The sequence below is a fragment of the Numida meleagris genome, chromosome 1, assembly GCF_002078875.1.
Source record: "Numida meleagris isolate 19003 breed g44 Domestic line chromosome 1, NumMel1.0, whole genome shotgun sequence".
In the NCBI taxonomy this organism is placed as follows: Eukaryota; Metazoa; Chordata; class Aves; order Galliformes; family Numididae; genus Numida; species Numida meleagris.
The window spans coordinates 118,504,435-118,518,632 of NC_034409.1; the positions used below are offsets into that span (position 1 = coordinate 118,504,435).

At 38.2% G+C, this 14,198-nt stretch overlaps 1 protein-coding gene across 10 annotated transcripts in view; it reads left to right on the forward strand.

Annotated features, from left to right (window-relative positions):
• SCML2 (sex comb on midleg like 2 (Drosophila)) overlaps nucleotides 1-14,198 on the forward strand; it is a 69,488-nt gene that overhangs the window by 26,723 nt on the left and 28,567 nt on the right. For all 10 annotated transcript variants that reach the window (XM_021409537.1, XM_021409546.1, XM_021409504.1 and 7 more), the window contains 3 exons: nucleotides 402-636; nucleotides 4,933-5,021; nucleotides 6,413-6,656. In XM_021409537.1, coding sequence (XP_021265212.1) covers nucleotides 402-636; nucleotides 4,933-5,021; nucleotides 6,413-6,656 — 568 coding nt within the window. The remainder of the gene's footprint in view (nucleotides 1-401; nucleotides 637-4,932; nucleotides 5,022-6,412; nucleotides 6,657-14,198) is intronic.

Here is a 14,198-nt window from a genome sequence, read left to right on the forward strand (position 1 = left end):
ATTTCTTATGAATTAAAAACTAATACATCTTTTTTGTTATTTTATTTTAAGAGTTGTCATGTTTCCTGATATCCTTTTTTTTTGTATTCCATTCACTTCAAGTATTATACACTCTTCCCTCATCTTTTTATTCATATTTTTGCAATATTCCCTTACCTTTCCTGGCTGTGCCTATGTTTTAAAAAAATCAGTTCTGTTTATGCAGCAGAAACATCAGGTATTTGAAATTATGCTGCTGGGAGGTTATCCAATCTCCCTTTCTGATTTACTGCTACACACTGAAAGTTCAAAGGCTTCTTTATATTTGCCCACTTCTATGAAACATTTGGATGAATTGAACTAGCTGGGAAGTTTAGCAATGCAAACAACAATAACAAAAAGTCTTTTGTCTCTTACTGTAGTCCAGAATTCCACCTACAAATGATTTCAAAGTTGGTATGAAACTGGAAGCCCATGATCCTCGCAATATTACCTCGGTTTGCATAGCTACAATAATTGGAATCACTGGTGCCAGGCTAAGGTTGCGACTCGATGGAAGTGACAACAAAAATGATTTTTGGAGGCTTGTGGACTCCTCAGACATACAGCCCATTGGGACCTGTGAGAAGAAGGGGGGCATGCTGCAGCCTCCACTTGGTAAGAAACAAACTTCTGAACTAACGTCTATGGATTGGAGCTATCATGTAGTCAGTTTTATCTTTTTGTCTTGGCAAATTCAGTGGTACTAACATGTCACCAAAGCATTATTTAACTGAAAAGGAGAGGTAGGTGAACTAATCTGGGGTAAGTGAATTGTGACTTTTTCTTTCTTTTTTTGGTGGGGAGATTCTTTTGAAATAAGAATGAGCAGAATAATTGCTTTTTAGGTTTATTCTTTTTTAATGAAGTCCCTTAGAATTAAACTGTGGTGTCTGTCAGCTTTTTTTAATGGTGAGACGCTATCATGTGCCCATTCTGAAACTGTTCACTGATATACAGCCTGCCTTACGAGTGTGTATGGATGCAACATTTTATTGCTCGATGTTGTCCACGCCCTCTTTAGTAGATCTTAATAAGGACTGAGTTTTGGGTAAGGCTGAATATCCTTTTTTCCTCTTCAGTAAACCAGAGCGGCCCAGTAGAAGGCGCTTGCTGTTAAGCCAAGCGTGAAGTGCTCAGCATGCAGTTCAGGACAACCTGAACTGGGCACACGGTTTTCTTGGGCAACTCTGAACAAATTGTGATCTAAGAAAGGTAACAACAATATTGCATCAGGAAAGAGGCACTCCAGAGCAGTAGCAAACTGCATGTGTTTCTCATCTCCTCAAACTGACACGAGGGGGAGATGTTTGATCAATTTGTTGTGACTGGTTTGTGAGCATGGCAAATGCCTCATGAACAAGGATGCAGCTATCCTACACTGAGAAATAGTCTGCAGAATTTTTTTTGGCTTCTATGAGCAGTGTAGGCCACAACAGCACATGTCTCCCCAAACTGAGAAATAGTGCTTGAGCTTAGTGAAAACTAATTGACAAAGTTTATTAAACAGGGAGCTGTACAAAGGAATTCCTTGCTGTACAATGAATACTCAAAATTAACTTTGACCAACTACCGTGAGTAATAAAACTGTGGCATCATTTTTCTCTGCTGTGATCAAACTGTATATTTAAATCTACATTTTTTTACCATGCTTGGTAGAGCTTACACTTTTCGGTACAGAAATCTTCAGAGAAAATGATATTTCTTATTAGTTTGAAAATAGTTCTGCTTTTCAAAAACAGGAAAAATAATGACCAACTTTGATCTTAATTCCACAAAAAAAACCAAAACCAACCCTTCAGCAGCAACACCTCCACTTTTTTTCTTCTGTTATCTTATGTAATGTTTATAAAATGCAAAAAATATTGTTCTTAACTTAAGAAGTGAACTGTAACCAAAAGATGGTTACTGCTGTTATAAACCTACTTCTAGCTTTGGTGTCTTCTAACTGTGACACGTGACAAGGCAGAGGTGCAGTGAAGATCAGAGATTCATTAAGGTTGGGAAGGCCACTAAGATCATCTAGTCCTGCCATCAACAAACCATGTTGCTCAGTGCATCATCTACTCTTCTCTTGAACACCTCCAGGGACGGTGACTCCACCACCTCTCTGGGCAGCCTGTTCCAATACCTCACCACTCCTTCTGAGAATAAATTTTTCCAGCCTCCTCTGATAGAATCATAGAATGATTAAGGTTGGAAAGGTTGCTATGCTTTCTCTTAGTAACCTGACAGAACTCTTAACCATATTTGTTAACAGATTTCAGATCTTCTGTTAGAAAGGTAAAGTGGAAAGTGTGATTTCGTTGCAGTGCAAAACTTGATTAGCTTGCAAACAGGCAAACTGATACAGCAGGAGTTCACTTAACTGTTAAGTTCCTTCATGTAGATTATAAGGATAGACATTTTTGTGCTGTTGTGCTGCTTTAGATAAAGAGAAGAAAAGCAATGCAGCTAGGGCGCCAGTCCACAAAAAATGTTTGAGATAGATGAAGTGTGAGCTCAAAATGACTTTTTTTTTTAATCCCTTTTTCTTGTTATCATAGAGGTTTTGAATGAAAGCACTTGACTTTCTTGACACTGAAGGGAAAAGATTCTAATTTGTTCTGTTTTTGAGAAATGACTCTGTTTAGTCTCTCTGAAGTTCTTGGTAGAACCTTCTAGAATGAATGCAATAATACCAGTATGAACAAGGACTGTGAAAGAAAAGAGTGTGTCTATTCTTTCAGCTACATGTATGTATGATGTATAGCTTTTGTTCAGGAGCACGGTGCTTTTTTTTAAATGCATCTCTAAATTGGCCTGATGAATTAAACAGCTCTGGGTTCTGTATAATGAGGACAGTTGATGCGTTAAGGAGAAAAACTTTCCGAGCTCATCAGTGGAAAGGTTGATGCCTTCTCTTTGGATACTATTTCTTACTCCTTTTGGGTCAGGCTACTTGCAGTGCAGCCCCAAACAAGCAGATGTTTCCGTGCATCCAGGAATGTAAGTTTACCTGCCCTCAGAACAATTGCTGTTATTCAGAAAAGAATGCAAATGCCATTATTTTATCCCTCCTGTCTTAGATTTTTCTAGAGATAGGCTGAATTCCAGCAATCGAGCATTCTGGCATACCTAGATAAATTTTTGAAAAAGCCTTCTTGGCAGCTTTACAGCATCCTGTTCCTGGGCAAAGCTGGGAGCTAATTGGGTGTATAATTACCTCCTGTTAGACATTTAAGCAACTGATTTTATTATTTTTTTTTCCTGAGTGGTAGGGAACCTTCTGGATACTAATGTTCTATTTCTCTCATAATAACAAGCTAAAATACTCCCTCCTACCTCATCTTTGCATAGCTTTAGTTATGTATGTTACATAAGGTTTTTTAGAAAATGATTAATGTAGGAAAGGATTCCTGTTTTGTCTTCCATTTTTCAGAGGTGATCTTTTATGGTTTTGAGAACTTAATGTTCTCAACAAATTATGATAAAGGTAACAGTTACTGTGTTTTTACAAGGACAATTTATAGGCCAAGTGAAGTTAATTGAAACTGTTGTTTAGTTGTCATTCCTCTTTCTTTGAGTATGTGTCTTTTCTGTGCTAGCTGGTAAGGAATATTGTATATCAGTAATCACACATGTTTAGTCTGTGTAAAGACTCTGATATGAAACCAAGACTGATAATCAGCTCAGTAGTCTTCAGTTATGACACCATTTCTCAGTTGTGAGCTTTTTATTAATTTAGGTGTTGCGTAGGTAGTTCCAGCGCATAAACTTTTATTCAGCTAAAGATAGCTTAAAGCTGTAATTTGAAGAATAGTTAAAAGATATAATCCACGTAATTCAGTGTTAGATTACTTAATGATTTAACTGATCAAGAATTGCAAATACATTCCACCTTTCTAATGGTGTTCTTCCAAGACAGTCTTCATGGTTTGGTTGTGAGGGAGCTCATCAGTTCCTGGCAGATTCTGTTAGTAATTGCTTTATGGAGAAATTTCCAATTCTCTCTATTATGTCTATTTTCCTGTAAAACTGTGCCCAACATGTAATTGTAAAAGATGGAGAAGAAATGTCTACTATGTTACCTTATCATTAATTTGAAGTATCCGTTTGGTAAACAGAGTTAAGGGGATATTTTTGGTTTTGCTTTATGCTTTTTTTTTTTTTAACTGGAAAATAGTTGATTCTGAAGGAAGATTATCTGGAATGAGAATGTTTTCAGCCAAACCTTTGTTCGGCTTGAATAAGGTAGTTCAGCCGAACAAATTTGATTACTGTTTGTACTTTTTATTCACTTGTTCAATGAAGGATATTAGAGTAAGAAACATCTAGTTGTCATTTTTCAATATGACATATACATCTATTAAAGCCATTATATGTTTGTTAAGTGTTCTTTGTTGTTTAAGGATGTTTATTTACTTTAATGGTTGGGGGAGAAGAAACCAATTGGTGGTCGTCTTGTCTGTGATTTGGTGAAACATTTAAAACAGCCTTGAAAATAAGAGTCTCTCTTCTGTATATGAAGGAATCTGAAGCTGAGGAAGTTGTTTGAGAATGAGAAATGGCCCTGAAAAGTAAGCTGAGTTAATTCTGCTTGGGAAGTTCCACTGTGCCAGGAACAGTGTGGTTGACCCAATCATCTCCTGTGCTAGAATACAAATGTTGGTCAGTCTTAGATGTTTACCTATCAAATCACAAACTAACAATGACCGATTCTGCAAGCCAGTCACTCAAAATGGAAGTTCAATGCACAGCTTTCTGTACCAACAGCTGCCCTATCTGAGCCTTCTTGGTTACTTTTATTTTCTCCAAGTCCAAAGTGAAGGGAGTTAGGAAGTAGTAAAGCCAAGTTTATATCTTTTCCCTCTCACTGTATTTTATGAATTGAATGTAGGGATGTTATACACAAGTAATTTATTTGTTACTTAGGATTCCAGATGAATGCATCTTCTTGGCCAATGTTTCTCTTAAGAACTCTGAATGGAGCTGAAATGGCACCTGCAGCATTCTTTAAGAAGGTAAGAAGAAAAGGACTGCTAGTAAACAAGTTTCTATCCATTGATCTCTGGTTGCATTTTTTAGTGAGAATGCCAAGATACTGCCTATTGTCTGCAGTGCAAGAAGCAACTATTATTTAAAACTACTTTGAAGTGGATTGGCAAGGTAGAAAACTAGACTGGAAGTGGTCTGCTTCTAGTCCGTTGGATGGGCAACTCCTTTCCCGAGTTGAGATTTTTAAAGCGTGCTGTGTTATTTAGAAAAATTGTGTTAGCACACTTTTTGTGTCATGGATTGAAGATATGATGCCTTGTCTCACATTTCTTAACAGCATCATATTCATGTTGGTATTATGCACAAGAGTAAATTTATTTTCTTAGAAAAGGAATCATCAGAACAAAATAGTGCTTGGAAACATTTTGTTAAATGTTTTAACTGGGTGCATTACTCATCATTTAAAATGTAATGAGAAAGTTGTTGACAGTAGGAAAAGCTGTTTTGCCTGTTTTTTAACTATTACTTGATTAAACTGCACTGAAATATGAAAAATTGTATATAAAACAATAGTAATATTAAAACGACATCTTCGATTCTTTTGTTATGGTGCTGTCACAGTTGAATGGCTTCATTTCTGATACTGAAGATGATATTTACATGTATGTCAGTAAATCAGAGAGTTCATTTCAGACCTGCAACCACGTTACTTATATGTTTAACTTCATGTAGTTTTCTGATGTGTGTTGAATCAAACTTCCCTGTGCTAGCCTATCAGGATGACTGAGATGATCATTTTTTGAAGGCTGAGGTTCCTAAGGTTGAGGTGGTAATTCAGGTTCCCTTGTGTCACCACCTCTGCATTGGGGGTACATTTTTGCTTATCCTGGTGACTTGATTTTTGTTTCTCTTTTGTCCACTTGGAATTGGTTTGAGGCAGGCTTAGTTAATAGAGGCCTATAAATAATGTCCAATGCTAATGAATTTTTCATGGACTAATTGAGAGATGAAGCTTTTACCAGACATTTATCAGTCCCCAGAAATACCCATTCCCTGCAAACCTTCTCTTCTTTGTTAGCATGTGATAATTTCATGTTAGTGTCTTTGCTGTCCTGCTGCCCAGGCATAATGTATTGGATGCAACCTATTGCTTATGTAAATACTTTCAGCACAGCCTTGCTGTCATGGGGAATTTTGCTAATCATCTCAGCCGTGTTTCTGGGAACAGAATCTAGATTTTTAGAATACAGAAGAGGAAAAACAAATATGACACATCAGTGAATTTCTTTAAATATCTGTTGTAACTTTTTGATAGTACTAAGATATAAGAATGTTGAAGAAAAAAATAGAGTTTTTCTGACTTTTATTTTTAAGGGACCATACCAACACAAGTATTCTACCAATCTTACTTTTGTAGGAACCACCAAAACCTGCGACAAACTGCTTTAAAGTTGGAATGAAACTTGAAGCTATAGATAGAAAGAACCCATACTTGATTTGCCCAGCAACCATTGGAGATGTTAAAGGGGATGAAGTTTTTGTTACATTTGATGGCTGGAGAGGAGCATTTGACTATTGGTGCAGATGTGATTCTCGTGATATTTTCCCAGTTGGATGGTGTAGCTTGACAGGAGATGCATTACAACCACCAGGGAACAATGGTAAGATGGTTAATAATATTGCTTAATTGTTTTTCCCTCAATTACAGCAGAATTTTAAAAACCAGCTGGCTGTATGCAGATAAGAATGGAGATTTGATTTGCGAGTAGCTGAGGAGGGTGAAATATTGTTAAATTTTCTTTATGTAGCTTAAAGCAAATAGGATAGTTTATGGGAAGGAGGTTTCTGTGTTTCTAGCAACTCTGGAAATGTTTTATTTAATGTTTTACTGTCAGAAGGGTTTCTAGTAATCTTTTTTTTTGTGTGCGCTTGTGAAGAATCTTGGACTTAAGCTTAGGTTTGCTGTTGGTATTACAGTAGTTAAATGCTCCTTTTTAACAGCATCAATGTATTCTCTGCAGCAGCACTTTATATTAAGCTAACTGCTAAGATTGTTGGTTTAAACTGCATATTTAGGAGGTTTTCGCTTTGTACTCAAAAAGTTTTGTCTCTAAGCTGCCTATTCTGAATGCTTTATCATCCTCGTTTTTTAATGTATGGTTATGAGTATGTATGGTAATTGAGTTCATTTAACTCATGGCAACCTTGCTTTATAATATTCAGCCACCTACCCTGGAAAAATGGGAGATTAAATAAAGAGGAATATCCTGAGTGTAATTCCTCTTCTACCCTTGTATTTCTGTAATGCAAGGTTTTTCTGTCAAACTATTTGGGCTCTGCTACCCTTTCTCTCTTCAGATTTGACAGAAATTAAGATTTTTTGAAGAGGGGAGCCACATCTTAGCTCAGTGCTTCAATACTGTTCACCAGAATAAGTTGTTCTAATGGTGAACATTTTCACAGCTGGTGCTAGGTAAGGAACAAGTGGTCTGGTTCCAGCTCCCCCTGGAAGTACAAAAGGAATAGAAGCAACGAGGCAAGAAATCAGTCATTCCCCCTACTTTTTCCTCTGTTATGTTTCTCAGTCCTTTGCCAGCGGGTCAAGAATGTATGGAGTATCTGGGTGATGATGAGTCCCTTTCTCAGCTGCTTGTTTCCTCTGAGACTTTGCCCTCACCTGCCTGTCCATAATTGCTGTCTGCAGTCATGGCCAGTAGGTCACAGTAACTGTAATTTAGTTTAGTCCATGGCACCAGATTTCAGCCAGGGAGCAATGATGTGTGTAGCTGTGCTGGCAGATCAAAGATGTGCAGGTACAAATCTGCAGTGAGAAAGGAGAGGGAAGTGAGGTGGAAGACGGTCTGCATTCGATCAAAATAGTGCAGAGGGTCCCAAAGTGACTACAGCCTCAATGCGTGTGTGTTCCCGGTCTGCAAAGTGCATGCTTCAGCTTCTTCAGAAGGCTGACTTTGTCTTGAGGAGTCGTGAATAAAATCTGTTCTTATGATAACTTAATTATGTCAACTGGGGAGAAATAAAATGGCTTTATACAAAAGGGATTGTGTAAATAAGTGATGGACGTTTTTTAGAAGATACTTTTGTGACCGTTTAAATTGCTGACTCCAATTGCATCTTCTGGAAAGAAGCATTATGAAATTGTTTAGTCTACTCCAGTTTCAGTGCTGGAAAATGAGCAGTGTTTTGAGATAATATGTACAGCACTTCTCCTGCCTGATTAGTGTTTGATAGACATCAAAGAGTGGTGTAATAGTAAGTTTGATTAAGTATTCCCGTTGTTCAGATACTAAAATAAACATAATTCTTGAGTATGCTGGGATTTGGTGAAGGGTGAAAGACCTAGCCAACTAAATCTTTCTGGATTCTATTGTTTTTTTTTTGTTTTTTGTTTTTTTTTTAATGAAGAACTGTAATGCTTTATGCATTGATAAAACCCAAGGTGAGCTTTTGCAGACATTTAGTCAAAACTGGAGAATTTTGGAGTCATGGTAGAAATGGGTAGCAGGGAGGTGAAGGCTAGGGATTTGGTTATTTGCAGTTCTAAAAGTATGCCCAAGTTAACTGCACCGTACATAACTACAGTTTTATGAAAACTTTGTGCTCCTTTTTTACCCCATTTGGAGCAGGAAGTTTGTTCTTTAAATTTCACTTCGTGAGCACGTTACATGCATTTGTCACATTTGCATAACTAGATGTAATATTTTTTGCTCTCAGGTTGTTTTTCAGAGTTATTTGATTGCTTTTGAGCCATTAAAGAACTGTAATGATAGTCCTTTATTAAAATGTAAATAGTATCTTCAAGGAGAGTGTAATCAGGTCATTTCAATTCAGAAGTATGATGAAGTTGTCAGGATTCTTCATTAAGTCACATTAACGTTGACTATTCCTGTTAAGGAAGAAAGTATGGCAGATAATGTATTGTAGGAATTTGCTTGAAATATTACGGTATCATTCTGGCCCAGACTTTTTTCCTGCCGATTATTTTAGTGTTTCTGCGTTCAATTACCACAATAGAGAGTGAAAATAATTAATTGAGTGTGGCTTAGATTGCGGAGTGGATATAGTGGGAAATATTTTAGTTTTTTTTATAACTACTTTTTTTTTTCTAGAAGGCATTTAAATGTGGTAGATCACAAGTTCAAGGAGTGAAAACAAAACAAATTTTAGTCACCAAGCAAAACTAATATCCTGTAATCTGAGTAAGAAAGTGATAAATTATGTTTTAAGTTTCATCCATACCTATGACAACAGTTTCCTGCCATGAGACTTCCATTTTGGGGGTTTGATTTAGCACTTTGCAACAGAGAAAGTGCAGTAAGGGAGATGATCTGAAAATTAGGGAGCATTTTACTCCAGTTTACTCTCTTAAATGGCTAAGATGCTCCGAGAGAATGTAGGACTTCTGTAACGGGAGGTTTTTAAGAACAGTTTTAACACAGACTTCTTAGTTACAGATTAATTTATTCAAAACTAGATATGTGGTATATTAGGTCTTTTTAGCCTTGTATTCTTGTAATTTGCATTGGTTTAGAAAGATAAGCTTAGGAGCCAAGGCACAATTAATGGAAGATAAAACGGAGAAGATAAGTAAGCAGTTGTTCTGGACAACTTTTTTGTGATGTTCAGTCCTTAATCTTCTTGTTGATGTTTTGTCTTTGTCCTTCTCATTAAATGTGAGTGAGTGGATGTAGCTCGGTGTCGGTGTATGTTGCATAGTGGTATGAAATGTAGTCGTTTAATATTTATACTAGCAGAAGCTGTATGTATCTAGTATTGTAATTGGCTTCCTTAGAAGTATCTAGGTCAGTAGTAATTTATGTAATACGTGGTTTGACAGCAGTACTTGATGTCAGGTTGACCTGCTGGCCGAAGGTTAATATTTTAAGGATGCGGCAGCTTGTTTTACTCCATGTTTCTTGGTCAGATAAGTGTTTTTACAATGACATTTTGCACAGGAACATGAGTGTGAACTATGGCATGATAGTGTCTGCTGGATGAATGTGAAGGACCTCCTGCTCCAGCAGGCTTTTTCCAGTAGTGGCTCAAAGCAGATAGCTGAAGAAAAACATAAGCACGTAGGAGAGAGGTTTTCAGAAGTATTCCTAGTATCTGGCAGTCTAGAACCTGGTATCACTAAAGCCCCAGATAATGCCTTTATGCTGAGTACCTCTTGGCAGGGTTTGATCATTTTGTTCAGTTGTGTTTTGGAGCCATCTGAACTTGTAGCACCTACAGCATTCTGTAGCAGGGAGTTCCCTGCAAGAGGAGATGACCTTTTCCTTGCAGATAGTTTCACTTTTATGTCCTCTAGTTTTTGTACTGAAACAGCTTCTTGTACTGCTAATTCTTGTACAGGAAGAGTCAGTAAATACTCATTCCCTAACTTCATATCCATCATGTTTTTGTTTTTTTTTCTGTGTACTCCGAACTGTTTCTACTACAAACAAATTCTGTTTTCTTGTACCTTGCTCTAGGATGAGTTTAATTCATCTGGTCACCTTTGTTATTGTGTACCGTTTGCATTTCAGCTATGTCATTTTTAGTTACTAGAACCAGAAGTGCATGGGATGTCTAAGACTTAGAGGCATTGTTCTGGTTTCTGTTTTGTTTTCTGTTCCTTTTACAATTATTCATAAATTTGCATTTGGGATTCTGGAGTGCTACTGAGCAATGAATTAATACTGCCGTAGAAATGTTTATTTTAATTCCAAGATATCACTTTTGTAATGCTTCACTGTTTGCAGAAGCTGGATTATTTTTAATTGCTTGAAACTGAATTTCATCTTTTACATCCTCACCTGCTGAGTAACAGCTCAGTTTTGCAAGATCTTTCTTTACTCAAAGAACTGTTTTGCATTTGTTGCTATTTCATGCTTCTCTCTTGTTCTAGATCATATATGGATCAAATGCACAAGCCCAAGCAGGGATCTCGTCAGGATTTGTCTAGAGACCTCTTGACTGTGGTTATGTCCTTTTGTTCCTGATCACTGCTTAGTATTTTCCAGTAAATTCTTTAGAAAGGGCCATGAGGATCTTCTGTCATATCCATTCTTAGTTAAGTTTGTTTTCTTAAGAGGCAGTGGTGTGAGATCTTGTCAAACGCAAATCCACAGACTTCCTCAACTAACTTTCAAGCACTTGCTTGCCTATTGATTACTTAATAATAATAATAATAATAATAATAATGAAAATGCTAATGGATTTGTGAGATGTGACTTTTCTCTACAAAAGCTGTGTATGGTTCTCTATCAATACATTGTGTTTATCTTTGTGTTCACTACCTCTGTTCCTGTACAGTAGTTTTTAACAACTTGTCCAGTATACACATCAGGTGTGCTGTCCGTACGTTTCTGCCTGGAGGACTGGCATCGCATTAGATACCTTTATGCCTCTGGACCTGAGGCAATTTTGAAGACAAACTTCATAGCACTGTCAGTAGGTTGGACGTTTCACTTTTCATCCTTAAAACTTGAATGGGCTTTGGCCCAGCCAGCTCTGCTCTTTGTTTCATCTCTGATTCCTGACCTCTGCTACTGGTACTTTGTGTCATGAGCTTGTTTGAAATCCTTGTGAAGAAAGGTTCTGATAAAGGAGCTGATGTGAGCTTCCTCAGAGTGAACACAAACGCAAAAAGAACATTTGATCGTGTTGCTTTAGTATTACCTTCTGCATTTGTTCTGAAATTTGATCACCTCTTGGTTCCGTGTCACTTCTGCTTTTGATATACTTTGAAAAGACTTTTTAAAGCCTAGTATCTTTTGCATGCTTTTCTATCTACTGTTTTTCTGGGCCAAGCATATTATGCTTGTGTACTTAACTGCCATAGATTGTTATTTTTATTCTACTCAACTGGATAATAGAGAGCTGTTACTATGCCTAAGAAGTAGCTGGTTTTATCAGAGGCTTATGATTGACATAGAAGACAAGTGACTGGAGACTGCCAGAGCAGTTCTGATTTGCTGTTTCTGCATAAATTCATTTTACTATTTAGTCATTACGTGTAAGTGCCACTTACTTAGCTAACTCATCTTCTTATAATATAAGCAAACCCACTTCCATAAAAGAATGAAGAAGAGTATGTGGGGAGAAGCCGTGTGGGAAATAAGTAGCTTCACCTGCAAAGATTGATGTCAGTGTAAAGAACTGTATATCATTTAGATGTGAAATGCTTCTGCAGAGGATCAATTCCCATAGTTCCCTGATCCTCCCCTCTTCTCTCAGTAAAGTTTGATCTCTGACAGATCGAGGTGTTGCAAGAAGTCATGAAGGGGGATCTGCTCACTACACCTTGCAGGAATGAGTTCAGAAGAAGAAGAAAAGGTGATGTTGTAATCAGGGGGAAAAAACAAACAAACAACAATGAAACACTGTAGCTGTTGTCCTTACCCCCTCTTCCTTCCCTTCCTCTCTGTCTTTCCCCCTCCACACTACGTGCCACCTCATTGCTTCTTTCCTTATTTTGTGCTTTTATCATCAGTGAGAGCAATCTTCTTTCATTACGTTAATCAGCCTGTGATGTTAAATGTCTCCTTCGAAAATCTCTCTACAGCAATAAGAGAAGGACAGGCCCAAGCAGAGGTTAAAGAATATCCTGTTTGTCTGTTTAATGATTTCTTGTTTTTTGTTTTACTTAATTTTCAGACATGATCTCAGTAGTTTGTGCAGATTTTTTCCAAGCTAACTACCGGAAATACGCCTCTCTGTTACTGATAATGAAATTACGTCAAGATAACGGTACTGGGTTTTCAGCTGAGTTGTACACAAATGTGCAACATCGTTGTGAACTTCAGTACTGCTCTACAAAGGAAGCATTGAAATGACTCCAGAGAGAGCTACAGTAAGATCTATGAAAAGACTGCGTTGTTTAAAGTAGCAAAAAAATATCAGATCAGCACAGTAATCCTTAAGTTTCACTACAGAAAGAAACTTGCTGAAATTGCACAATCTCATACTGCTGGAGATTTCATGTTACTCTCAGTGCAGCCGGCTTCTTTCTGTGAACCGGTCACAGTAGTTAGGCATACAGTAAGCAGATATATGCTGTCTTCGGAACTGTGGATGAAGAACTCCTCAGTGCTTCAGGCTAAAATCTGATTTGCCACATTCTCTTGCTTGTTAAGCTTTTTTTCTGTTTGGTATTAATGTCTCTTGGCATCATGCAGCAGGGCCTGGATGGTGCTGCTACAGGGCAGAAATCACTTATTTAGAAATAAAGGTTTTACCTCTCCCAAAGGTGTGACCTTACTGTAAGATTGGTTTTGTCACCATCTTAACACACTTATGAGGTAACTGTAATTCTCTTTCTTTTAAACTGCAAGTGCTCCAAGCACGTGTATTTTTTTTTTCTTGCTACATGGAATTATTTTGTTTTATTTGCTCTTAGAATAGAACAGTTCAGCTGAAAGGAACCTTCAGAGATTACCAGGTCTAGCTGCCTGACCATCTCAGGGCTAACCAGAAGTTAGAGCATGTTGCTGACAGCATTGTCCAAATGCCTCGTGAACACTGACAGGCATGGGGCATCAACCACCTCTCTAGGAAGCCTCTCCCACTGTCTGACCACCCTCATGGTAAAGTGTCTCCTAATGCCAAGTCTGACCCTCTCTGATAGCTCTTTGCTGTTCTTTCTCCTGCTGTCAGTTCCCGAGAGCAGAGCCCAGCACCTCCCTCTGCTCCCCTTCATCAGGGCACTGCATGGAGCAGTGAGGTACTTCTCGGCCTCCTCTTCCCAATGCCCTCAGTCTCTCCTGACAGGACATGCCTTTAGCCCTGTTACCAGCTTAGGTGCCTCCTTTGGATGCCTCCGTGGACCTTAACGTCCTTTTTGTGTTGTGGAGCCCAGAACTGCTCACAATACTCGGTGTGAGGCCACACCAGCACTAAATACAGCAGGAACATCACCTCCTTGGACCAGCTGGCTGTGCTGCGTTTGCCCCTTGGGTGCCAGGACACACTGCTGGCTGATGCTGAGCTGCTGTCACCAGTACCCCCAGGTCCTTTCTTACTGGGCTGCTCCCCAACCACTCTCCTCCCACCTGTGCCTGTGACTGGCATTGCTCTGCACGTGCAGCATGCAGCACTTAGCTTTGTTGAACTTTGTGAACAGTGTATCTAGACCCTCGTCCTTCCAGGCAGTCAACAGCACCTCCCAGTTTAATGTCATCAGCAGACTTGCAATGGATGCA